Raw genomic sequence first — 26,937 nt, 5'->3', positions numbered from 1 at the left:
CGGCAGTGTATCAATGTACGGAATCGTTGTGTGTGTTTCCGGCAGTGTATCAGTGTTTGGAATCGTTGTGTGTGTTTCCGGCAGTGTATCAGTGAATCAGGGTTTGGAATCGTTGTCTGTGTTTCCGGCAGTGTATCAGTATTTGGAATCGTTGTCTGTGTTTCCGGCAGTCTGTCAGTGTATCAGGGTTTAGAATTGCTGTCTGTGTTTCCGGCAGTGTATCAGTGCACCAAGGTTTGGAATTGTTGTCTGTGTTTCCAGCAGTTTGTCAGACTTAGAATCATTGTGTATTTCCGGCAGTGTATCAGTGTATGGAATGGTTGTGTGTATTTCCGGCAGTGTATCAGTGAATCAGGGTTTGGAATCGTTATCTGTGTTTCCGGCAGTGTATCAGTGTATCACTGTATGGAATCATTGTGTGTGTTTCCGGCAGTGTATCAGTGTTTGGAATCGTTGTGTGTGTTTCCGGCATTGTATCAGTGTATCAGGGTTTGGAATCGTTGTCTGTGTTTCTGGCAGTATGTCAGTGCTTGGAATTGTTGTGTGTGTTTCCGGCAGTGAGTCAGGGTTTGGAATCATTGTGTGTGTTTCCGGCAGTGTATCAGTGTTTGGAATCGTTGTGTGTGTTTCCGGCAGTGTGTCAGTGTTTGGAATTGTTGTGTGTGTTTCCAGCAGTGTGTCAGGGTTTGGAATTGTTGTGTGTGTTTCCGGCAGTTTATCAGTGAATCAGGGTTTGGAATTGTTGTTTGTGTTTCCGGCAGTTTATCAGTGTTTGGAATCGTTGTGTGTGTTTCCGGCAGTGTATCAGGGTTTGGAATTGTTGTGTGTGCTTCCAGCAGTGTATCAATATATGGAATCATTGTCTGTGTGTGGCCGGGACTGTATCAGTGTATCAGGGTATGGAATTGTTGTGTGTGTTTCCGGCAGTGTGTCAGGGTTTGGAATCATTGTGTGTGTTTCCGGCAGTGTATCAGTGAATCAGGGTTTGGAATTGTTGACTCTGTGTGTTCCCGGCAGTATATCAGTGTATGGAATCATTGTGTGCGTTTCCGGCAGTGTATCAGTGAATCAGTGTTTGGAATTGTTGTCTGTGTTTCCGGCAGTGTTTCAATGTGTCAGGGTTTGGAATTGTTGTGTGTGTTTCCGGCAGTGTAGCAGGGTTTGGAATCGTTGTGTGTTTTTCCGGCAGTGTGTCAGGGTTTGGAATCGTTGTGTGTGTTTCCGGCAGTGTATCACTGTATGGAATCATTGTGTGTGTTTCCGGCAGTGTATCAGTGTTTGGAATCGTTGTGTGTGTTTCCAGCAGTGTGTCAGTGTGTCAGGGTTTGGAATTGTTGTGTGTGTTTCCGGCAGTGTATCAGTGAATCAGGGTTTGGAATCGTTGTCTGTGTTTCCGGCAGTGTATCAGTATTTGGAATCGTTGTCTGTGTTTCCGGCAGTGTATCAGGGTTTGGAATCGTTGTCTGTGTTTCCGGCAGTCTGTCAGTGTATCAGGGTTTAGAATTGCTGTCTGTGTTTCCGGCAGTGTATCAGTGCACCAAGGTTTGGAATTGTTGTCTGTGTTTCCAGCAGTTTGTCAGACTTAGAATCGTTGTGTATTTCCGGCAGTGTATCAGTGTATGGAATGGTTGTGTGTGTTTCCGGCAGTGTATCAGTGTTTGGAATCGTTGTGTGTGTTTCCGGTATTGTATCAGTGTATCAGGGTTTGGAATCGTTGTCTGTGTTTCTGGCAGTATGTCAGTGCTTGGAATTGTTGTGTATGTTTCCGGCAGTGTGTCAGTGTGTCAGGGTTTGGAATTGTTGTGTGTGTTTCCGGCAGTTTATCAGTGAATCAGGGTTTGGAATCGTTGGCTGTGTTTCCGGCAGTGTATCAGTGTTTGGAATTGTTGTTTGTGTTTGCGGCAGTGCGTCAGGGTTTGGAATCGTTGTGTGTGTTTCCGGCAGTGTATCACTGTATGGAATCATTGTGTGTGTTTGCGGCAGTGTATCAGTGTTTGGAATCGTTGTGTGTGTTTCCGGCAGTGTGTCAGGGTTTGGAATCGTTGTGTGTGTTTCCGGCAGTGTATCAGGGTTTGGAATCGTTGTGTGTGTTTCCGGCAGTGTATCAGTGTTTGGAATCATTGTCTGTGTTTCCGGCAGTGTATCAGGGTTTGGAATCGTGTGTGTTTCCGGCAGTGTATCACTGTATGGAATCATTGTGTGTGTTTCCGGCAGTGTATCAGTGTTTGGAATCGTTGTGTGTGTTTCCGGCAGTGTGTCAGTCTTTGGAATTGTTGTGTGTGTTTCCAGCAGTGTGTCAGTGTGTCAGGGTTTGGAATTGTTGTGTGTGTTTCCAGCAGTGTATCAGTGAATCAGGGTTTGGAATCGTTGTCTGTGTTTCCGGCAGTGTATCAGTGTATGGAATCGTTGTGTGTATTTCCGGCAGTGTATCAATGTACGGAATCGTTGTGTGTGTTTCCGGCAGTGTGTCAGTCTTTGGAATTGTTGTGTGTGTTTCCAGCAGTGTGTCAATGTGTCAGGGTTTGGAATTGTTGTGTGTGTTTCCGGCAGTGTATCAGTGAATCAGGGTTTGGAATCGTTGTCTGTGTTTCCGGCAGTGTATAGGTATTTGGAATCGTTGTCTGTGTTTCCGGCAGTCTGTCAGTGTATCAGGGTTTAGAATTGCTGTCTGTGTTTCCGGCAGTGTATCAGTGCACCAAGGTTTGGAATTGTTGTCTGTGTTTCCAGCAGTTTGTCAGACTTAGAATCATTGTGTATTTCCGGCAGTGTATCAGTGTATGGAATGGTTGTGTGTATTTCCGGCAGTGTATCAGTGAATCAGGGTTTGGAATCGTTATCTGTGTTTCCGGCAGTGTATCAGTGTATCACTGTATGGAATCATTGTGTGTGTTTCCGGCAGTGTATCAGTGTTTGGAATCGTTGTGTGTGTTTCCGGCATTGTATCAGTGTATCAGGGTTTGGAATCGTTGTCTGTGTTTCTGGCAGTATGTCAGTGCTTGGAATTGTTGTGTGTGTTTCCGGCAGTGAGTCAGGGTTTGGAATCATTGTGTGTGTTTCCGGCAGTGTATCAGTGTTTGGAATTGTTGTGTGTGTTTCCAGCAGTGTGTCAGGGTTTGGAATTGTTGTGTGTGTTTCCGGCAGTTTATCAGTGAATCAGGGTTTGGAATTGTTGTTTGTGTTTCCGGCAGTTTATCAGTGTTTGGAATCGTTGTGTGTGTTTCCGGCAGTGTATCAGGGTTTGGAATTGTTGTGTGTGCTTCCAGCAGTGTATCAATATATGGAATCATTGTCTGTGTGTGGCCGGGACTGTATCAGTGTATCAGGGTATGGAATTGTTGTGTGTGTTTCCGGCAGTGTGTCAGGGTTTGGAATCATTGTGTGTGTTTCCGGCAGTGTATCAGTGAATCAGGGTTTGGAATTGTTGACTCTGTGTGTTCCCGGCAGTATATCAGTGTATGGAATCATTGTGTGCGTTTCCGGCAGTGTATCAGTGAATCAGTGTTTGGAATTGTTGTCTGTGTTTCCGGCAGTGTTTCAATGTGTCAGGGTTTGGAATTGTTGTGTGTGTTTCCGGCAGTGTAGCAGGGTTTGGAATCGTTGTGTGTTTTTCCGGCAGTGTGTCAGGGTTTGGAATCGTTGTGTGTGTTTCCGGCAGTGTATCACTGTATGGAATCATTGTGTGTGTTTCCGGCAGTGTATCAGTGTTTGGAATCGTTGTGTGTGTTTCCAGCAGTGTGTCAGTGTGTCAGGGTTTGGAATTGTTGTGTGTGTTTCCGGCAGTGTATCAGTGAATCAGGGTTTGGAATCGTTGTCTGTGTTTCCGGCAGTGTATCAGTATTTGGAATCGTTGTCTGTGTTTCCGGCAGTGTATCAGGGTTTGGAATCGTTGTCTGTGTTTCCGGCAGTCTGTCAGTGTATCAGGGTTTAGAATTGCTGTCTGTGTTTCCGGCAGTGTATCAGTGCACCAAGGTTTGGAATTGTTGTCTGTGTTTCCAGCAGTTTGTCAGACTTAGAATCGTTGTGTATTTCCGGCAGTGTATCAGTGTATGGAATGGTTGTGTGTGTTTCCGGCAGTGTATCAGTGTTTGGAATCGTTGTGTGTGTTTCCGGTATTGTATCAGTGTATCAGGGTTTGGAATCGTTGTCTGTGTTTCTGGCAGTATGTCAGTGCTTGGAATTGTTGTGTATGTTTCCGGCAGTGTGTCAGTGTGTCAGGGTTTGGAATTGTTGTGTGTGTTTCCGGCAGTTTATCAGTGAATCAGGGTTTGGAATCGTTGGCTGTGTTTCCGGCAGTGTATCAGTGTTTGGAATTGTTGTTTGTGTTTGCGGCAGTGCGTCAGGGTTTGGAATCGTTGTGTGTGTTTCCGGCAGTGTATCACTGTATGGAATCATTGTGTGTGTTTGCGGCAGTGTATCAGTGTTTGGAATCGTTGTGTGTGTTTCCGGCAGTGTGTCAGGGTTTGGAATCGTTGTGTGTGTTTCCGGCAGTGTATCAGGGTTTGGAATCGTTGTGTGTGTTTCCGGCAGTGTATCAGTGTTTGGAATCATTGTCTGTGTTTCCGGCAGTGTATCAGGGTTTGGAATCGTGTGTGTTTCCGGCAGTGTATCACTGTATGGAATCATTGTGTGTGTTTCCGGCAGTGTATCAGTGTTTGGAATCGTTGTGTGTGTTTCCGGCAGTGTGTCAGTCTTTGGAATTGTTGTGTGTGTTTCCAGCAGTGTGTCAGTGTGTCAGGGTTTGGAATTGTTGTGTGTGTTTCCAGCAGTGTATCAGTGAATCAGGGTTTGGAATCGTTGTCTGTGTTTCCGGCAGTGTATCAGTGTATGGAATCGTTGTGTGTATTTCCGGCAGTGTATCAATGTACGGAATCGTTGTGTGTGTTTCCGGCAGTGTATCAGTGTTTGGAATCGTTGTGTGTGTTTCCGGCAGTGTATCAGTGAATCAGGGTTTGGAATCGTTGTCTGTGTTTCCGGCAGTGTATCAGTATTTGGAATCGTTGTCTGTGTTTCCGGCAGTCTGTCAGTGTATCAGGGTTTAGAATTGCTGTCTGTGTTTCCGGCAGTGTATCAGTGCACCAAGGTTTGGAATTGTTGTCTGTGTTTCCAGCAGTTTGTCAGACTTAGAATCATTGTGTATTTCCGGCAGTGTATCAGTGTATGGAATGGTTGTGTGTATTTCCGGCAGTGTATCAGTGAATCAGGGTTTGGAATCGTTATCTGTGTTTCCGGCAGTGTATCAGTGTATCACTGTATGGAATCATTGTGTGTGTTTCCGGCAGTGTATCAGTGTTTGGAATCGTTGTGTGTGTTTCCGGCATTGTATCAGTGTATCAGGGTTTGGAATCGTTGTCTGTGTTTCTGGCAGTATGTCAGTGCTTGGAATTGTTGTGTGTGTTTCCGGCAGTGAGTCAGGGTTTGGAATCATTGTGTGTGTTTCCGGCAGTGTATCAGTGTTTGGAATCGTTGTGTGTGTTTCCGGCAGTGTGTCAGTGTTTGGAATTGTTGTGTGTGTTTCCAGCAGTGTGTCAGGGTTTGGAATTGTTGTGTGTGTTTCCGGCAGTTTATCAGTGAATCAGGGTTTGGAATTGTTGTTTGTGTTTCCGGCAGTTTATCAGTGTTTGGAATCGTTGTGTGTGTTTCCGGCAGTGTATCAGGGTTTGGAATTGTTGTGTGTGCTTCCAGCAGTGTATCAATATATGGAATCATTGTCTGTGTGTGGCCGGGACTGTATCAGTGTATCAGGGTATGGAATTGTTGTGTGTGTTTCCGGCAGTGTGTCAGGGTTTGGAATCATTGTGTGTGTTTCCGGCAGTGTATCAGTGAATCAGGGTTTGGAATTGTTGACTCTGTGTGTTCCCGGCAGTATATCAGTGTATGGAATCATTGTGTGCGTTTCCGGCAGTGTATCAGTGAATCAGTGTTTGGAATTGTTGTCTGTGTTTCCGGCAGTGTTTCAATGTGTCAGGGTTTGGAATTGTTGTGTGTGTTTCCGGCAGTGTAGCAGGGTTTGGAATCGTTGTGTGTTTTTCCGGCAGTGTGTCAGGGTTTGGAATCGTTGTGTGTGTTTCCGGCAGTGTATCACTGTATGGAATCATTGTGTGTGTTTCCGGCAGTGTATCAGTGTTTGGAATCGTTGTGTGTGTTTCCAGCAGTGTGTCAGTGTGTCAGGGTTTGGAATTGTTGTGTGTGTTTCCGGCAGTGTATCAGTGAATCAGGGTTTGGAATCGTTGTCTGTGTTTCCGGCAGTGTATCAGTATTTGGAATCGTTGTCTGTGTTTCCGGCAGTGTATCAGGGTTTGGAATCGTTGTCTGTGTTTCCGGCAGTCTGTCAGTGTATCAGGGTTTAGAATTGCTGTCTGTGTTTCCGGCAGTGTATCAGTGCACCAAGGTTTGGAATTGTTGTCTGTGTTTCCAGCAGTTTGTCAGACTTAGAATCGTTGTGTATTTCCGGCAGTGTATCAGTGTATGGAATGGTTGTGTGTGTTTCCGGCAGTGTATCAGTGTTTGGAATCGTTGTGTGTGTTTCCGGTATTGTATCAGTGTATCAGGGTTTGGAATCGTTGTCTGTGTTTCTGGCAGTATGTCAGTGCTTGGAATTGTTGTGTATGTTTCCGGCAGTGTGTCAGTGTGTCAGGGTTTGGAATCGTTGGCTGTGTTTCCGGCAGTGTATCAGTGTTTGGAATTGTTGTTTGTGTTTGCGGCAGTGCGTCAGGGTTTGGAATCGTTGTGTGTGTTTCCGGCAGTGTATCACTGTATGGAATCATTGTGTGTGTTTGCGGCAGTGTATCAGTGTTTGGAATCGTTGTGTGTGTTTCCGGCAGTGTGTCAGGGTTTGGAATCGTTGTGTGTGTTTCCGGCAGTGTATCAGGGTTTGGAATCGTTGTGTGTGTTTCCGGCAGTGTATCAGTGTTTGGAATCATTGTCTGTGTTTCCGGCAGTGTATCAGGGTTTGGAATCGTGTGTGTTTCCGGCAGTGTATCACTGTATGGAATCATTGTGTGTGTTTCCGGCAGTGTATCAGTGTTTGGAATCGTTGTGTGTGTTTCCGGCAGTGTGTCAGTCTTTGGAATTGTTGTGTGTGTTTCCAGCAGTGTGTCAGTGTGTCAGGGTTTGGAATTGTTGTGTGTGTTTCCAGCAGTGTATCAGTGAATCAGGGTTTGGAATCGTTGTCTGTGTTTCCGGCAGTGTATCAGTGTATGGAATCGTTGTGTGTATTTCCGGCAGTGTATCAATGTACGGAATCGTTGTGTGTGTTTCCGGCAGTGTATCAGTGTTTGGAATCGTTGTGTGTGTTTCCGGCAGTGTATCAGTGAATCAGGGTTTGGAATCGTTATCTGTGTTTCCGGCAGTGTACCAGTGTATCACTGTATGGAATCATTGTGTGTGTTTCCGGCAGTGTATCAGTGTTTGGAATCGTTGTGTGTGTTTCCGGCATTGTATCAGTGTATCAGGGTTTGGAATCGTTGTCTGTGTTTCTGGCAGTATGTCAGTGCTTGGAATTGTTGTGTGTGTTTCCGGCAGTGAGTCAGGGTTTGGAATCATTGTGTGTGTTTCCGGCAGTGTATCAGTGTTTGGAATTGTTGTGTGTGTTTCCAGCAGTGTGTCAGGGTTTGGAATTGTTGTGTGTGTTTCCGGCAGTGTATCAGTGAATCAGGGTTTGGAATCGTTGTCTGTGTTTCCGGCAGTGTATCAGTGAATCAGTGTTTGGAATTGTTGTGTGTGTTTCCGGCAGTGTGTCAGGGTTTGGAATCGTTGTGTGTTTCCGGCAGTGTATCAGTGAATCAGGGTTTGGAATCGTTATCTGTGTTTCCGGCAGTGTATCAGTGTATCACTGTATGGAATCATTGTGTGTGTTTCCAGCAGTGTATCAGTGTTTGGAATCGTTGTGTGTGTTTCCGGCAGTGTATCAGTGTTTGGAATCGTTATCTCTGTTTCCGGCAGTGTATCAGTGTATCACTGTATGGAATCATTGTGTGGGTTTCCGGCAGTGTATCAGTGTTTGGAATCGTTGTGTGTGTTTCCGGCATTGTATCAGTGTATCAGGGTTTGGAATCGTTGTCTGTGTTTCTGGCAGTGTGTCAGTGCTTGGAATTGTTGTGTATGTTTCCGGCAGTGTGTCAGTGTGTCAGGGTTTGGAATTGTTGTGTGTGTTTCCGGCAGTTTATCAGTGAATCAGGGTTTGGAATTGTTGTTTGTGTTTCCGGCAGTTTATCAGTGTTTGGAATCGTTGTGTGTGTTTCCGGCAGTGTATCAGGGTTTGGAATTGTTGTCTGTGTTTCCGGCAGTGTATCAGTGTTTGGAATTGTTGTGTGTGCTTCCAGCAGTGTATCAATATATGGAATCATTGTCTGTGTGTGGCCGGGACTGTATCAGTGTATGGAATTGTTGTGTGTGTTTCCGGCAGTGTGTCAGGGTTTGGAATCATTGTGTGTGTTAGGGTTTGGAATCATTGTGTGTGTTTCCGGCAGTGTATCAGTGAATCAGGGTTTGGAATTGTTGACTCTGTGTGTTCCCGGCAGTATATCAGTGTATGGAATCATTGTGTGCGTTTCCGGCAGTGTATCAGTGAATCAGTGTTTGGAATTGTTGTCTGTGTTTCCGGCAGTGTTTCAATGTGTCAGGGTTTGGAATTGTTGTGTGTGTTTCCGGCAGTGTAGCAGGGTTTGGAATCGTTGTGTGTTTTTCCGGCAGTGTGTCAGGGTTTGGAATCGTTGTGTGTGTTTCCGGCAGTGTGTCAGGGTTTGGAATCGTTGTGTGTGTTTCCGGCGGTGTATCAGTGTTTGGAATTGTTGTGTGTGTTTCCGGCAGTGTGTCAGTGTTTGGAATTGTTGTGTGTGTTTCCGGCAGTGTATCAGTGTTTGGAATTGTTGTGTGTGTTTCCGGCAGTGTGTCAGTGTATCAGTGTTTGGAATTGCTGTGTGTGTTTCCGGCAGTGTATCAGGGTTTGGAATCGTTGTGTGTGCTTCCGGCAGTGTGTCAGTGTATCAGTGTTTGGAATCGTTGTGTGTGTTTCCGGCAGTGGTTCAGTGTATCAGGGTTTTGAATTGTTATCTGTGTTCCCGGCAGTATGTCAGTGTATCAGTGTATGGAATCATTGTGTGCCTTTCCGGCAGTGTGTCAGTGTATCAGTGTTTGGAATCGTTGTGTGTGTTTCCGGCAGTGGTTCAGTGTATCAGGGTTTTGAATTGTTATCTGTGTTCCCGGCAGTATGTCAGTGTATCAGTGTATGGAATCATTGTGTGCCTTTCCGGCAGTGTATCAGTGAATCAGTGTTTGGAATTGTTGTGTGTGTTTCCGGCAGTGTGTCAGGGTTTGGAATCGTTGTGTGTGTTTCTAACAGTGTATCAGTGAATCAGGGTTTGGAATTGTTATCTGTGTTTCCAGCAGTGTATTAGTGTATCACTGTATAGAATCATTGTGTGTGTTTCCAGCAGTGTATCAGTGAATCAGCGTTTGGAATCGTTGTGTGTGTTTCCAGCAGTGTGTCAGGGTTTGGAATTGTTGTGTGTGTTTCCAGCAGTGTATCAGTGTATCAGGGTTTGGAATCGTCGTCTGTTTTTCCGGCAGTGTGTCAGTGTTTGGAATTGTTGTGTGTGTTTCTGGCAGTGTGTCAGTGTGTCAGGGTTTGGAATTGTTGTGTGTGTTTCCGGCAGTGTATCAGTGAATCAGGGTTTGGAATCATTGTCTGTGTTTCCAGCAGTGTGTCAGGGTTTGGAATTGTTGTGTGTGTTTCCGGCAGTGTATCAGGGTTTGGAATCGTTGTCTGTGTTTCCAGCAGTGTATCAGTGTTTGGAATCGTTGTGTGTGTTTCCGGCAGTGAGTCAGGGTTTGGAATCGTTGTCTGTGTTTCCGGCAGAGTATCAGTGTTTGGAATTGTTGTGTGTGTTTCCGGCAGTGTATCAGTATTTGGAATCGTTGTGTGTGTTTCCAGCAGTGTATCAGTGTTTGGAATCGTTGTGTGTGCTTCCGGCAGTGTATCAGTGTATGGAATCATTGCCTGTGTGTGGCCGGGTCTGTATCAGTGTATCAGGGTATGGAATCGTTGTGTGTGTTTCCGGCAGTGTATCAGTGTGTCAGGGTTTGGAATCGTTCTGTGCTTCCAGCAGTGTATCAGTGTATGGAATCATTGTCTGTGTGTGGCCGGGACTGTATCAGTGTATCAGGGTATGGAATTGTTGTCTGTGTTTCCGGCCGTGTATCAGGGCTTGGAATTGTTGTCTGTGTGTGGCCGGGAGTGTATCAGTGTATCAGGGTTTGGAATCGTTGTGTGTTTCCGGCAGTATATCAGTGAATCAGGGTTTGGAATCGTTGTGTGTGTTTCCGGCAGTGTATCAGTGTGTCAGTGTTTGGAATTGTTGTCTGTCTGTGGCCGGGAGCGTATCAGTGTATGGAATTGTTGTCTGTGTTTCTGGCGGTGTATCAGGGTTTGGAATTGTTGTCTGTGTGTGGCTGGGAGTGTATCAGTGTATCAGGGTTTGGAATCATTGTGTGTTTCCGGCAGCATATCAAGTGTGTCAGTGTTTGGAATCGTTGTGTGTGTTTCCAGCAGTGTATCAGTGTTTGGAATTGTTGTGTGTGTTTCTGGCAGTGTATGAGGGTTTGGAATTGTTGTGTGTGTTTCCGGCCATGTGTCAGGGTTTGGAATTGTTGTGTGTATTTCCGGCAGTGTATCAGTGTGTGGAATCGTTGTGTGTGTTTCTGGTAGTGTATCAGTGTTTGGAATTGTTGTGTGTGTTTCTGGCAGTGTATCAGGGTTTGGAATTGTTGTGTGTGTTTCCGGCCGTGTGTCAGGGTTTGGAATTGTTGTGTGTGTTTCCGGCCGTGTGTCAGGGTTTGGAATTGTTGTGTGTGTTTCTGGCAGCGTATCAGTGTTTGGAATTGTTGTCTGTGTTTCCAGCAGTGTATCAGTGTACCAGGGTTTGGAATTGTTGTCTGTGTTTCCAGCAGCGTGTCAGGGTTTGGAATCGTTGTGTGTGTTTCCGGCAGTGTATCAGTGTTTGGAATTGTTGTCTGTGTTTCCAGCAGTGTGTCAGGGTTTGGAATTGTTGTGTGTGTTTCCAGCAGTGTGTCAGAAGGGGTTAGGTCCACAGCAAGGCACAGCCAGAATTTCCTCGGATTTTCACCAGCCCACACGGCCCCCTTTTGTGCGGAATTAGTGAGGACAGTGACTGCTATGGTGGGTGTGTGGACTCAGGGGTAAGCCTGAGACTTGAGCTGTGATGGCGCGGTGGGGAACGGATACGTCTAGAGCTCTCCACAACCAGGTGCTGTACTGGAAGGACCCCAAGTCGGTGACCTATGGGTCCAAAGGCAGCCTTGTCCTCGTGTACAGAGGCATCCACTGAGCACCAGCTCACAGCCATGGCACATCGCGTGAACTGGCTGTGGACAAGTGTCAATAAAACATGGTGAGGTCAAAGGGGACACGCCAAATTTCTTTAGCCTCCTGATGAGTTAGAGGAACTGATCAGCTTTCTTAATCAATGTCCCTATGAGGCTGGATCAGGATGGACTATTGGTAATGCTCACCCCTAAGAACTTGTAGCTGTCAACCCTTTCAGACTCAGCACCTTTGACGTGGGAGAATCGCAGCTACCTGGAACAAGCTGCCAGGGGAGGTTGTGGAGCAGATACGATAACAATGCTGAAAAAGTATTTTAAATGGACACGTGACCAGACAGGGAACGGAGGGACATGGAACGTGTGCAGACAGATAGGTTTAGTTTATATGGGGATAGCACAGACATGGATGGGCTGAAGGCCTGTTCCTGCACTGAACTGTTCCACGTCTGAGAAGCAGAGTGTTGCCCTCTGGCCAGTGAGACAGGGACTGCTCTGCCCTTTCCCCACAGTAATGCCCCCACACCCCCCCCCACACGGCTGGATCACTGCATTTTATTTCTCCACACACCGCTAACACCTCTCCATAGATGCCACCTGACCTGCTGTGTCCTCCAGCATGTTGTGTGTGTTGCTCTGGATTTCCACAACTGCAGAACCTCTTGTGTTTGCAACTGTTTGATTCCTGGGTTGAGGGAGCTAACGTACCCTTGAGGAGGTTACACCTCTGCAAACTTGAGTTTCGACCACAAGACATGAACAAATTAGGCCATTCATCCCATTGAGTCTGTCCTTCTCTGTTCTAAAGAGACATTCTTCTGTTCTGAGGCTGTACCAGTTGGTCCTAGACTCCCCCCACTTTAGGACATATCCTCTTCACGTCCACTCTATCTATGCTTTTCAATCTTCAAGAGGTTTCAATGTGTTCCCTCCCCTTATTCTTCTAAACCCCAGTGAGTACAAGCCCAGAGCCATCAAATGCTACTCCTAAGTTAACCCTTTTATTCCCAGGATCATCCTCGTGTACCTCCTCTCCAATGCCAGCACATCCTTTCTTAGACAAGGGGCTCAAAACTGCCCACAAGAGCGGTCTGACCAATGCCTGAAGGCTAATTTATACTTGTGTGTCAAGCTTGTGCTGTAGCCTACACGTGGGTAACGCCGTTGTGAGCATTTATACTCGTGCGTCGGTGTGTCTGTGTCTCTCTGCAATTCGCACACGTCACGCATGCACACACACCTGCCCGTGCAAAGCTTCATGGTCATGGTAGTCTTTCTCAGGGTAAACAAGTTTAAAGTGAGCGCCTTTTTTCGTAAAAGCGAAATGTGTCCTCCATAATTTCGGAGGTCTGTAAAGCTTTATGGAAAGCATTGCAGCCAGAGTTCCTTCCCTGCCCTTCAGTCGGCCAATGGGAAGCTATTGCAGCGTAGGAGGAAATGCGATGCTACCAGGCGGACCAATCACAGTTGTTGCGGCCTGCGTTGCCGCGACATGTAGTTATATTTTGGCAGAGGTGCGTGTCAGGCTACAGCGTAGGTTTCTGCATAGGGTTCGTGGCTACGCCATATCTACGGCGTCGAGTTGACGCAGAAGTATAAATCAGCCTTTACAAATCCTCAGCATTATATCCATGTTTTTATATTTTAATCACCTGGAAATGAATGTTATCATTGAACTTGCCTTCCTCACCACCGACTTATCCTGCCAGTGAACCTTTAGAGAATGCCGCACAAGGACTCCAAGTCCCTTTACACCTCTGATTGTTAATCTGTTCCCCATGTAGAAAATATCTTCATTCTTTCTACCAAAGTGCATAACCATACACTTTCCTACACTGTATTTGTCTACGTCCTTCTACAGATCCCCATCCATCTACCCAGGATGTTCTCTCTCATCACAATGATAACAGCGAGGAGGGGGTTCAGGGACAGCACCAGCCTGCTTACCTTGCTCCACGTTCTCCACTGTGCCATACTGGGCCAGGAGTCCATCCAAAACCTGAAGGAGACCAAAGGCTGCAGGGTTAGATGGGACCACTCACCCTGCCACCGGGCCCACCCCTCACCTGCCCCACACAGGCTTTGCCCAACCCTTCCCTTTCCCGACACTGAACAAACTCTCACTCATCCTGTCCACTCATCTCCTCCCTCACCTCCACTCATGGCCCCAAACAATCCTGTGCATCTGTTGGGATTATCCACTTCTCCCGTGCGTCTGCTAGGATGATCTATTATACCCAGTGCTCCCGACGCGGTCTCCTCTACGTCGGTGAAACCTGATGTAAGTCGGGGGACCGCTACGTCGAGCACCACTGCTCCATCTGCCAAAAGCTGAATTTCCTGGTAGCCAACCATTCTGATTCCTATCCCCATTCCCGTTCCGACCTGTCTCCTCTTTTGCTATGATAGGACCACCCTCAGTGTGGAGGAGCAACACCTCATATTCCGTCTGGGTAGCCTCCAACCTGATGGCATGAACATCGATTTCTCCTTTCGGTAATTTTTTCCCCCTTCCCTCTTCTTCCATTCCCAACTCTGGCCTCTTACCTCTTCTCCCCAACTGCCTATTACCTTCTTCAGTACGCCTCCTTCCCTTTCTCCTATGATCCACTCTCCTCTCCCATCAGATTCCTTCTTCTCCAGCCCTTTACCTTTCCCACCCACCTGACTTCAGCTATAACCTTCTGGCTAATCCTCCTTCCCCTCCCCCACCTCTATATCTGGACATCTTCCCCCTTCCTTTCTAGTCCTGAAGAAGAGTCTTGGCTCCAAACCTCAAATGTTTATTCATCTCCCTAGATGTTGTCGAGTTCCTCCAGTATCCTGTGTACGTTGCTCTGGATTTCCAGCATCTGCCGAATCCCTTGTGTTTATGATACCTCCCTCATCCCGGCCAGGGCTGCAGAGCTTGTGAATTTACTCCCGGCTGGAGACAGAGGACACGAGCCGGACGTGGGAGCCAGATAAAAGCCACATCAGCAGTGAAAATGCCAACACAGTGCGATGACCGCTGTGCCCTTGCATGCTCATGTGCACGCCTTTGCGTCTGAGTGTACAAGAGTGAGCCTGCGCCTATCTAAACGCGTGTGCACGCGCATACCTGAGTGTGTGTACACAGGCCACGTGTCTGAGCGTGTGCGTGTGTACGCGCACCTACGCACGTGGCTCAGCTCGTTGAGCCTCTGCCTCCCAGCTCCAGCGACGCGGGTTCAATCCTGACCTCAGCTGCTGTAACCCGCGAGGAGTTTGCATTGTCTCCCTGTGGCCGCATGGGTTTTCCCAGGGTGCTCTGGGTTCCCCTCCACATCGCAAAGACATGGAGGTCAGTAGGTTAATGGCCTGAGGTAAATTGTCCCTTGGTGTGTGGGTGAATGGGGGGATATAGAGGAAAATAATCTGCAAAAGGAAGGGCTTACTTCAAAAGATCTGGTAAGATGGCAGTGCGTATACACACAGTAGCCTCTTGGGGCGCAAACAGAAGTGCTCTTTTCTTTATTAAATGCGTTTTTCCTCATAGTAAGACTTTTCTTGACTCCAAAAACTACACGTACAGCAGGAGTACCACATCAGGGAGCTGCTCACTGGTGGGAGTAGCCGGCCGGAGTGTCGTTAAGAGTTGCCAGTGGTTCAGAGAAGGCAAGTTGGTTCGGACTTTTGGACAGGGGGATTCGAGCTGGGCCCTCAGGCCACAGAAGGAGCCGGATTGGGTTCAGAAGAGCTGGCCTGGGTGCAGACCGTGCTGCTGTCGCGACACGAAGGCACCGGAATGCGACTGACTGTCTTGGACGTTTCTTTTGCGATTGCAAGACCCTGTTGGACATTGATTGCTGCAGGTGGTGAGACAGGCGGCGAAGCAGGAGTGTTGCCTCGGTTGTAGCAGACTAGGCCTCAAGCCGTGGGCTTGCATTGTAACAAAGCATCTGTGCTCGGATGGGGGTAGCCTCTCCTGTCAGTGCTGCCCTCCAGTGTCAGATTGCCGGAACTACAGGCTGGGCTGCCGAGAATCATCAATTTGCGGGACTTATTGCTCAGGGTCTTGGACTAAAATTGTGTTTTCTTACATAACTATGTTCTTTTTCTTTCTTTCTCGCTATTTTGAATGTGCGTGTGTGTTTTTGCACCTTGGCCCCAGAGGAACACTGTCTTGTTCGGCTGTATCCATGTATGGTTTCAATGACAATTAAACTTGACTTGATTTGATGCTGCACCCTCTCCCTGTAACACCCCGAGGTCCCGTTCCCATCAGCTGCCACTCACTTCCCACTGCAGATGTGGAGGGATGTTCCGAACCTGAATCTTCCGACTCCTGCAAAGAAACACACAGCGCCCATCAGTATGGGATCGTGCCCCGATGAACCTCTCCAACTCCCACACTGTGCCCATCAGTATGGGATTGTGCCGCGGTGATGCCCTCCAACTGCCACACTGTGCCCATCAGTATGGGATCGTGCCCCGATGATGCCCTCCAACTGCCACACTGTGCCTGTCAGTATGGGATCGTGCCGCGGTGATGCCCTCCAACTGCCACACTGTGCCCGTCAGTATGGGATTGTGCCGCGGTGATGCCCTCCAACTGCCACACTGTGCCTGTCAGTATGGGATCGTGCCCCGATGATGCCCTCCAACTGCCACACTGTGCCCATCAGTATGGGATCGTGCCCCGATGATGCCCTCCAACTGCCACACTGTGCCCGTCAGTATGGGATCGTGCCCCACTGAACTTCTCCACTCTCCACACCCCACACCGTGCCAGTCAGTACAGGAACACACACGGTTGACTCCCACACTGTGCCAGTCAGTACAGGAATGTGAAGGGACAGGGGTAGCGAGGGGGAGACACTGACACCCTGGCCCCTGGGAATTCAGTGCCAGTTGCGATCCTCAAATGGTTCTGTGGTGGAAACTCACAAATAGAAAATTCTGCAAGAACATTCTCAAACGAGAAAATCTGCAGATGCTGGAAATCCCAGCAACACACACAAAATACTGGAGGAACTCAGCAGGCCAGGCAGCATCTATGGAAAGGAGTACAGTCGACGTTTCGGGCTGAAACCTAGAGCATTCTGACTGGTTGCTTTGCCGAAAATATAGAGGGTTGTAAACTTAGCCAGCTCCATCATGGGCACCAGCCTCCCTACCGTAAGGCAGCATCTATCATGAAGGACCCTTGTCCTCTTCTCATTGTTATCAGAGGAGGTACAGGAGCCTGAAGACAGACAGACACACACACCACTTTATAAACAGCTTTTTCCCTCCCCACCATCAGATGTCTGAATGGACACTGAACCCATGAACCCAACTTCACCATTTTCGCACTCTTTTTGCTATGTCCATATTTTAAAATTAGTGCTTACTGTAATTTATAGTAATTTTAAAGCATTGTCTGACCCCTGGAGTTTAACCCCGGCCACACAGCAAGGTGAGGGAGGGAGGGAGCGAGAAAGGAAAAAGCAAGGCATGAGGGTGAATGGGACAGGGCAGAAAGGGGGCAAAAGGACTGGGGATGGGGGCAGATGAAGCAAAGGTGGGGGCAGGGATGAACGGTGGAGAGAACAGCAGGGAGACCCAGCCATCTGGCGAGGAGGTAGAGGAAGGGCCAAGACCTCTGTGTTGAAAGACAGGCTGTCAGACCAGGATTTAAAAAAAAACAACTCAGTAACAGACCCTTTTGACCCAACGAGCCCGTGCCATCGAATTACACCCATGTGACTAATTAGCCTACCAGCTCCATGTGGGAGGAAGCCAGCCCACCGGGAGAAACCCATGCAGTCACGGGGAGATCACACAAACCCTTTACAGACTGCGGCGGAAACTGAGCCCAGGTCGCTGGCACTGTAATAGCCACATGCCACTGTGCCATCCCCAACGAAAGTCAACGCGGGAAGAAGGGGATGTGGCACAGGACCCAGAGGTGTGTGTTCAGTGGCCGCTGATGGGCCAGTGAGTGACCACGGTCCCTCTCTGAACCCCGTTTCCACCTCTCCCTCAGGGGACCCACCCCCCTCCCGCTACCCAACCGAACAGACCGCCTCCCCTGGTCTCTGCCTCACAGCGAGAATGCCATGTAGATGGTGCCCACTTCCTTCAACACAACCACTCTGGGAGGTCACTGAAACCTGGTGCAATGACAGACTGTCAGGCACTCTAGGGTTTAGTAGGAACTCCCTTCCAAAAGGGACACAAGGTTTATTTGAGCCACTGAAACCATCGGACAGTTTGCTGCAGAGAGAGAGACCAGGGCCAGATTCCTCACAGTATAGAACACCAGGGCACAGTACAGACCCTTCAGCCCATGATGCTATGCCAGACTTACAACCTGCTCAAAGATCAATCTAACCCTTCCCTCCTTCGGTAATTTTTATCATTCATGTGCTCATCTTAACAATTTCTTAAATGCCCCTAATCTATCTGTTGCTATCACCACACTTGACAGCGAATTCTATGCAGCTTTACTTTACTTTATTGTCGCCATACAATTGAAACTAGACTGTACAATCATCACAGTGATATTTGATAATCGGCTTCGCGCTCCCTGGAGTACAAATCAACAGTAAATATTAAAAAGCTAAATTATAAATCATAAATAGAAACTAGAAAAGGGAAAGTAAGGTAGTGCAAAAAATCAAGAGGCAGGTCCGGATATTTGGAGGGTACAGCCCAGATCTGGGTCAGGATCCGTTCAGCAGTCTTATCACAGTTGGAAAGAAGCTGTTCCCAAATCTGGCCATATGAGTCTTCAAGCTCCTGAGCCTTCTTCCGGAGGGAAGAGGGACAGAAAGTGTGTTGGCTGGGTGAGTTGTGTCCTTGATTATCCTGGCAGCACTGCTCCGACAGCTTGCGGTGTAAAGTGAGTCCACGGACGGAAGATTGGTTTGTGTGATGTGCTGCGCCGTGTTCACGGTCTTCTTCAGCTTCTTTCCGTCTTGGACAGGACAACTTCCATACCAGGTTCGAATGCACCTAGCACTCTCTGTGTAAAACCTCATCTCCAACAATCCTCCTGCACTTTCCTCCAATCACCTCAAGGATAACGTCTCTGATGTTAACCATAAACATGGGGTTGAATGATGGATGCTGCCTTGTTTGAGGCATCGTCTTTTGAAGGCGTCCTGGATGCTGGGCAGGCTAGCGCCCATGAAGAAGCTGGCTGAGTCTCTCAGTTGATCTTCAGAGATGTTGACTTCCAGGAACCTGAAGCTGGTCGCCCTTTCCACAGCTGGAGGATTTTCTGCTCCAGCCAGCTTGAGGAGTCCTCCGCGGACCCCACGAGGAGGACACTTCAGCCATGGGCCATGGAGTATCACGCCTCACCTCTACTCAGCCCTTGTCTGTGAATGGGCCTATCAGCCAAACCCATAGCCCTCAGGACAGCCAACCGCAGGGTGCCTGCCTGTGCTTCACGGTACAAAAGAAAGGAAACCGAACTTGGGACAATGAGCTGCTTACACGGCCTCCAAGGCTCATGTGACGGCTCCTGCTCCGGCCCATGTATAATTAAACAATCACTTCTAACAATGCATCAAGTTCCTGTCTAAAAATCAATCAGCTTGGCCTGTGCTCCTCAGCCATCCCGTCCCCAGGCTTCCACCTAAAACCAGAGGACAGCCCGACAGCTATCACAGGAACAACAACGTACAGCAAAGCGTGCTAACCCCAGTGGCCAACCTCAGATACAGACAGGAGTTCTATCATTGACTTGGTCAAAACACAAACTACCCCCCACCCCCCCGCTTCATCGTTTAAACAGATAACTGAAACCCTTCCATCACAAATTACAGGTTTTGGTTACACTGGAGCACTGTGTGATACAAAGCAGGGACCACATAGCAGTAGCAGTATAAATCACTCGCATCAGACTGCCTCCATCCACATTTCCCACTGCCTCCGGAAAGCAGCCGGCATTATCGAAGACTCCTCCCACCACAGACATCGTCTCTTCCCCTCACCCCACCTCCATTGGAGGGGGAGATACAAAGACTCGAATACACATACAACCAGAGTCAAGGACAGCTTCAATCCCAGCATCTATTCGAGACAGCAAAGGGCCTCGCCTGAAACGCAGACTGTTCATTCCTCTCCATAGATGCCTCCTGATCTGCCGAGTCCTCCAGCATTTTGTGTGTGTGTGTGTGTGTGTGTGTTTTGCTCTGGATTTCCAGCACTGCAGAATCTCTTGTGTTCATGTCTTTCATCCTGCTGTTATCAGATTCTCGTTTGGTAAAGATGAATACTTGAACTCCCAATCACCTCCTCAGGGCCCCTGCACCTTATTTGCCTGCCTGCACTGCACTTTCTCGACAACTATATTCAGCATTCTGCTTTCCTTTTTACATGTATGGAACGATCTGTACAGATAGCACAACAATAGTTTTCCAGTGTATCTCAGTCCAGAGAGAAAAAAACAATATGACTATTCCCATTATTACAATCAAATGTTTGAGTTAGATATCCTTCAGTGTTAACAAAGTGATGATGAATGTAAAACTCAAACAAGAAAAAAAAAACAGCAGATGCAGGAAATCCAAGCAACACACACAGAATGCTGGAGGAACTCAGCAGGCCAGGCAGCATCAATGGAAATAAGTGCAGTCGACATTTCGGGCCGATACCCTTTAGCAGGACTGGAGGAAAAAAGAATTCAAGTCTTGATGAAGGGTCTCAGCCCAAAATGTCAACTGTTTACTCTTTTCCATGGATGCTGCCTGGCCTGTTGAGTTCCTCCAGCATTTTATGAATGTATTGCATTGTTTCCAGGCTTAGATCAAATACAGTCCAAGAACAGGCCCTTTGGCCCATGACGTTGTGCTGAATTAAACTAGCAATTAAATTCCACACTAAACTAATTCTTTCTGCCTATATATTAGATTAGATTCAACTTTATTGTCATTGTGCCGAGTACAGATACAAAGCCAATGAAATGCAGTTAGCATCTGACCAGAAATGCAAAGAATAGTGTTATTTACAAAATAACTGTGAATAAAAAAAGTGCTACAGCACACAAATATAAAAGTACGGAGACAGTACAATACGGATGCAATACTGCTTTGCGCTGTGATGAGAGGTTCAGCAGGGTCACAGCCTCACGCAAGAAGCTCTTCCTGTGCCTGCTGATGTGGGAACTGAGGCTCCTGTAGAGCCTACCGGATGGGAGGAGAGTAAAAAGTCCATGGTTAGGGTGAGATGCATCCCTGATAATGCTTTTCGCCCTGCCCAGGCAGCGTTTATGGTAGATGTTCTCAATGGTGGGCAATTGGGTGCCGATAATCCGCTAGGCAGTTTTCGCCACACGCTGGAGTGCTTTGCGGTCCGATACGGGACAATTGCCATACCACACTGAGATGCAGTTGGTGAGTATGCTCTCAATGGTACAGCGTTAAAAGTCTGTCAGTATCCTGGGACAGAGGTGAGCTTTCTTCATGTTCCGCAGGAAATAAAGGCGCTGTTGCGCCTTTTTGATCAGGATGGAGGAGTTCAGGGACCAGGTGAGATCCTCGGAAATGTGGACACCAAATGTGGAATCTGAAGCTTGATACACACTCCACTACAGTTCCGTTGATGTAGATGGGGACGTGAGTGTGACTCCTGGCATGCCTGAAGTCCACAATGATAACACCCACATCCTCCATTCTCTGCACATTCCTGTAACAATAATAAATCAACACTATTGCAGCCCCCGCCATGTTCGACCATGACTTTGTGCCACCTAGTAGACAACCAAAGCACTCCCCTTTGATGCTACTGCCTGATGCTCAAATACCAGTTATTATTTATCCCTTTCTTGTTCGGTCTTCTACTCCTTCCTTCCAGGTCCCGATGAAGGGTCTTGGCCCACGGTGTCGACTGTTAACTCTGCTCCATCGATGCTGGCTGACTTGTTGAGATCCTCCAGTTTTCTGAGTGTGTTGCTATGGATTTCCAGCACCTGCAGTATCTCTTCTGTGTATTATCCAGGTTCTCGACGCGGCCCCAGGCAGGACACGCCCGTGCAACGAGGGCAGCAAATGGCAGCAGCCTTGGTCGTTACCACAGGACCCCAAGCATGGAACTGAGACGCCAGCCCCAGAGCTCAGCTCCAGAACACTCTGGCGAGCCACAGAACAGCTCCTCATTCCCCAATGCCATATTCAAGTTTTGCTGACGACATCACTGTCGATGGACAAAGCAACAGTGGCGACGAATCTGCAGATGGGAGGGAGGTTGGAAATCTGGTTGAGTGGTGCCACAATTAACAACCTCTCACTCAACGCCAGAAAATCCAGAGAGCTGATTACTGACTACAGGAGAAGGAAACCACAGGTTCATAAGCCAGTTCTCATCGGGGATCAGAGGTGGAGAGAACCACTAACTTTAAATTCCTTGGCGTTATCTCATCAGGGATCAGAGGTGGAGAGGATTAGTAACTTTAAATTCCTTGGCGTTATCTTTTCAGAGGATCTGTCTTGGGAGTAAGTGCCATCAGAAAGTAGAAACTTCCTTCAAAGTCATCTAAAGCATTGACAAATTTATACAGATGCACAGTTGAGACTATCCTGACTGGTCGCTTAACAGCCTAGAATGGAAACACTGATGCCAATGAACAGAAGAGTTCACAGAAAGTGCTGGATAGAACCTGAAACTCCACAGGAAGATCTCTCCCCATCACTGAGCACATCTGCAAGGAGCAGTGCCACAAGAAAGCAGCCTCCATCATCAACAATCCCCACCACCCAAGCCATGCTCTCTTCTCACTGCAGCTGTCAAGGAGATGATACAGGAACCTTGGGCCCCACACCACGAGGTTCAGGAACAGTTCTTCCCCAATAACCATCACGCTCCTGAACCAGCGCAGAGCAGATACCTTCACTCACCTCAACTCTAAACTGACTCCGCAACTTGAAGACTCACTTTCAAGGACTCTACAATGCATGATCTCAGTATTATTTTAAGTCAAAGACCTGTAGAAAAGTACAGCACAGAAACAGGCCCTATGCTCATCTAGTCCATGCTGAAACCATTTAGCCTGCCTAGTCCCATCAACCTGCACCGGGACCATTTCCCTCCATATCTCCCATCCATTTACCTAACCAACTTCTCTTGTGCTGGCAGCTTGTTCCACGCTCTCACAAATCCCTGAGTGAAGAAGTTTCCCCTCATTTCCCCTTAAACTTTTCACCGTTCACCCTTAATCCATGTCCCCTAGTTGTAGTCCCACCCAACCTCAGTGGAAAAAGCCTCAAACACAAGGAAATCTGCAGATGCTGGAATTTCAAGCAACACGCATAAAAGTTGCTGGTGAACGCAGCAGGCCAGGCAGCATCTCTAGGAAGAGGTACAGTCGACATTTTGGGCCGAGACCCTTCGTCAGGACCAACTGAAAGAAGAGTTAGTAAGAGATTAGAAAGTGGGAGGGGGAAAGGGAGATTCAAAATGATAGGAGAGGACAGGAGGGGGAGGGATGGAGTCAAGAGCTGGACAGTTGATTGGCAAAAGGGATATGAGAGGATCATGGGACAGGAGGCCTAGGGAGAAAGAAAAGGTGGGGGGGAAAAAAAGCCCAGAGGATGGGCAAGGGGAATAGTGAGAGGGACAGAGGGAGAAAAAGAATGTGTGTATATAAATAAATAACAGATGGGGTACGAGGGGGAGGTGGGGCATTAGCGGAAGTTAGAGAAGTCGATGTTCATGCCATCAGGTTGGAAGCTACCCAGATGGAATATAAAGTGTTGTTCCTCGAACCTGAATGTGGCTTCATCTTTACAGTAGAGGAGGCCGTGGATAGACATAACAGAACAGGAATGGGACATGGAATTAAAATGTGTGGCCGCTGGGAGATCCTGCTTTCTCTGACGGACAGAGCATAGGTGTTCAGCGAAACGATCTCCCAGTCTGCATCGGGTCTCGCCAATATATAGAAGGCCACATCGGGAGCACCGGACACAGTATATCACCCCAGCCGACTCACAGGTGAAGTGTCGCCTCACCTGGAAGGACTGTCTGGGGCCCTGAATGGTGGTAAGGGAGGAAGTGTAAGGGCATGTGTAGCACTTGTTCCACTTACACGGATAAGTGCCAGGAGGGAGATCGGTGGGGAGGGATGGGGGGGACGAATGGACAAGGGAGTCATGTGGAAAAAGCCTGCTTGCATTTACCCTATGTATACCCCTCATAATTCTGTATACTTCTATCAAATGTCCTCTCAATCTTCTATGTTCTAAGGAATAAAGTCCTAACCGATTCAATCTTTCCTTATAACTCAGGACCTCCAGGTTCGGCAACATCCTTGTACATTTTCTCTGTACTTTTTCAATCTTACGCACATCTTTCCTGTTGGTAGGTGACCAAAACTGCACACAACACTCCAAATTATGCCTCACCAATGCCTTATACAGCTTAAACATAACATCCCATCTCCTGAACTCAATACTTCGATTTATAAAGGCCAATATGCCAAAAGCTTTCTTTATAATCCTATATACCTGTGATGCCACTTTCGATGAATTTGCCCTTGTCTGCATTAAATTCCATCTGCCATTTTTGGCACGGACTAGAAGGGCCGAGATGACCTGTTTCCGTGCTGTAATTGTTAATTGTTATATCTCACTATCTCAGTGAGTCGAGATCCCATTGCAAGCCATGATAGCCTTCCTCGCTGCCCACTACACCCCCAATCTTGGTGTCATCTGCAAATTTCCGATCCAGTTACCCACACTGTCATCCAGATCACCGATATAGATGACAAACAACACAGACCCAGCACCGATCCCCGCGACACTCCGCTCATTACGCCCCTCCAGTCAGAGAGGCAACCATCTACCACCACATTCTGGCTTTTCCCACAAAGCCAGTGTCTAATCCAATTCTACCTCATCTTGAATGCCAAGCCACTGAGCCTTCTTGACCAACCTCCCTTTCGAGTATACTTACTGGTTTATTTTTAAGAGCCTTTCTCAAACAGCAGAACTAATCCTCTGGTACCTCACCTGTCTCCAAAGACGATTTAAATATCTTTGCTAGAGCACCGGCAATATCTGCACTTGCCTCCCACAGGGTCCAAGGGAACAGCTGGTCGGGCCCTGGGGATTTATCCACCCCAATTTGCCCCAGGTAGCAAACACCTCCTCCTCCTCTATAATCTGTACAGGGTCTATGAAGTTGATGGAAGTTTGCCTCACTTCTATAAACTCCCAAGTATCCATCTCCCAAGTTAATACAGATGCAAAAATCTTATTTAAAATCTCCCCCACCTCTTTTGGCTCCATGCATGGGTCATTAAAAAGCAGCCTGTGCAAACCCACATTTGCCAGATCCTTTCTAATACCATCAAAATGGACCTTTCTCCAATGTAGTATCTCAAACCACGGGCCAGACCTCACTTTTTTCCATACTTACATTGAATCTAATGGCATTATGATCACTAGATCACCAGTGTCCCCTACACAAACTTCTGTCACCTGCCCTGTCTTATTCTCAAGTTTCGCACACTCTCTCATTGGGACAACCAAGTACTGATTAAGGAAACTTTACTGAACACATTTGACAAATTCTATCCCATCTAGTCCTTTTACAGTATGGGAATCCCAGTCCATATGTGGAAAGTTACCATAACAACTATATGTTCCTTACAAAAGCCTTCGAACTCTCTGTGAATCTGTTTCTCTAAGTCCCTCGGACTATTTGGTGGTCTGTAATACTAACACGGTCATGCCTTCCTTACTACTCAGTTCCACCCGTAACGCCTCACTAGACAAGTTCTCCAATCTATCCTGATGGAGCACTGCCATGACTCTTTCCCTGACTAGTAACACCACCCTCCTCCTTTAATCCCGCCTGCTCTGTCGTGTCTGAAACAACAGAATACCAGAGCACTGAGCTGCCAGTCCTGCCCCTCCAGCAACCAAGTCTCACTAATGGCCACAACATCATATTTCAGGGTGTTAAATCATGCCGAGCTCATCGGCCTTTCCTACGATACTTCTTGCATTGAAATATACGCAGCTCAAGACATTAATCACAAGATGCTCAACCTTTTGATTCCTGACTTCGTCTGAAGTCTTAACAACATATGTCCACAACCTCTTCATTATCTGCTCTGGCACTCTGGTTCCCAAACCCCTGCAGCTCTAAATTAACACCGCCCACCCCCCGCCCAGAGCACTGGCAACTTTATTTACTGGTTCCTTTTTTATTTGCACAGTTCGTCTTCTTTTGCACATTGGCTGTTTGTGAGTGTTTGTGTACATTTTTCATAAATTCTATTGTGTTTCTTTATTTCCCTGTAAATGCCTGCAGGGAAATGCATCTCGGGGTAGTAGAGAATATGATGACATATACGTAGTTTGATAATAAACTTACCTTGAACTTTGCTGGGGCGAAGGGCAGGGCTGGCAATCTTACAGAACCCTTGCTGATGGGAGATATTCAGGGATCAAGGATTGGCTTGATGCACCGTATGCATTTACATGTAACGGGTTTTGCTGTGGTGTGTCGGTGTGAAGTGCAACAAAGAACATTAATTATAAAGAATTATACAAAATTAATGTTTGGAGTATAGATATGGAATAAAATGCATGTAAATACCAGCATGTACTGTGGATTTCTGTTAACTGGGTCACATTGGGACCAGTACATTTTGGCCCAATTAAGCGGCTGCCCCAATTAGCCGAAGTTTCATGGAAATAGTTAAGAAGGCATGTAAGACAAAGTACTGTTCAAATGAGTAACAAGTGTTCTATTTAAATAAAATGCAGAACAAATCCAGAACACCCAAGCGCAGATAATGGGCTGACTTCTTATAATACTGTGGACAAATCTGAGGAAAAACTGTTCTGATTTGCCTTATCAGACAAAAACTAGACTGACGCTATTTAAAAAAACATTCACTTGAAGCACGGTATAGTGTCAAACGACCACTAGACATGCATGTGACTGACTCTAGTTAGAAACTATTTGGCAACAGTCTCCTGTCCCAGTTAAGAGGCACAACATCCCAAAGAAACAAAGGGAATCCCAGCTATTTTCGCCGTTAGTTTTTGTTCTTCATGAGTCTGTCTCGATTAACCATTGCCCAATTAACCAGTATTTAGAATGTAAACAGCATTATAAAAAGTAATTGAAAGCAGCGATTTTTTTTTGGCGCGTGCCTGCGTGCGTGCGAATCTGTGCATGTGCGTCTGCGTGTCCATCTGTGCATCCGTGATTATGTCTTTTTCATGGCTTTTACAAGGCGCAGAGCGAGAGAGAGAGAGAGAGAGAGAGAGAGCGAGAGAGCGAGAGAGCGAGAGAGCGAGAGAGCGAGAGAGCGAGAGAGCGAGAGAGCGAGAGAGCGAGAGAGCGAGAGAGCGAGAGAGCGAGAGAGAGAGAGAGAGAGAGAGAGAGAGAGAGAGAGAGAGACTGACTGACTGACTGACTGACTGACTGACTGTGTGGCGTGCCACTCCTCACACAGACATTTTCGCAGTATTTTCCTTTTTTATTTTACGAGGTTGAGTTGCGATCTCGACACTCAACCCGGCGCGGATGGAAAGCGTACTGGGGAACGGACCCGACTGGTTTCAAACCCGGGAACCTCCGCTCCCGGGTCCAGCGCTGATGTCGTTGCACCACCAGCCGACCCGAAAG

The 26,937-nt window shown here is 47.4% G+C and overlaps 1 protein-coding gene across 1 annotated transcript in view; it reads right to left on the bottom strand.

Moving 5' to 3' along the window:
* Positions 1-26,937, bottom strand: part of LOC140198719 (insulin-like growth factor 2 mRNA-binding protein 2) — a 198,764-nt gene that overhangs the window by 106,635 nt on the left and 65,192 nt on the right. Inside the window, exons 3-4 of the mRNA XM_072259735.1 lie at positions 15,598-15,646; positions 13,288-13,339 (exon numbers count right to left, since the gene is read on the bottom strand). Of these exons, the coding sequence (XP_072115836.1) occupies positions 13,288-13,339; positions 15,598-15,646 (101 nt within the window). The remainder of the gene's footprint in view (positions 1-13,287; positions 13,340-15,597; positions 15,647-26,937) is intronic.

Source organism: Mobula birostris, chromosome 6 (assembly GCF_030028105.1).
Source record: "Mobula birostris isolate sMobBir1 chromosome 6, sMobBir1.hap1, whole genome shotgun sequence".
Taxonomy (NCBI): Eukaryota; Metazoa; Chordata; class Chondrichthyes; order Myliobatiformes; family Myliobatidae; genus Mobula; species Mobula birostris.
The sequence above is the reverse complement of the archived record's forward strand: the minus strand, read 5'-3'. Positions and strand labels throughout refer to the sequence as shown.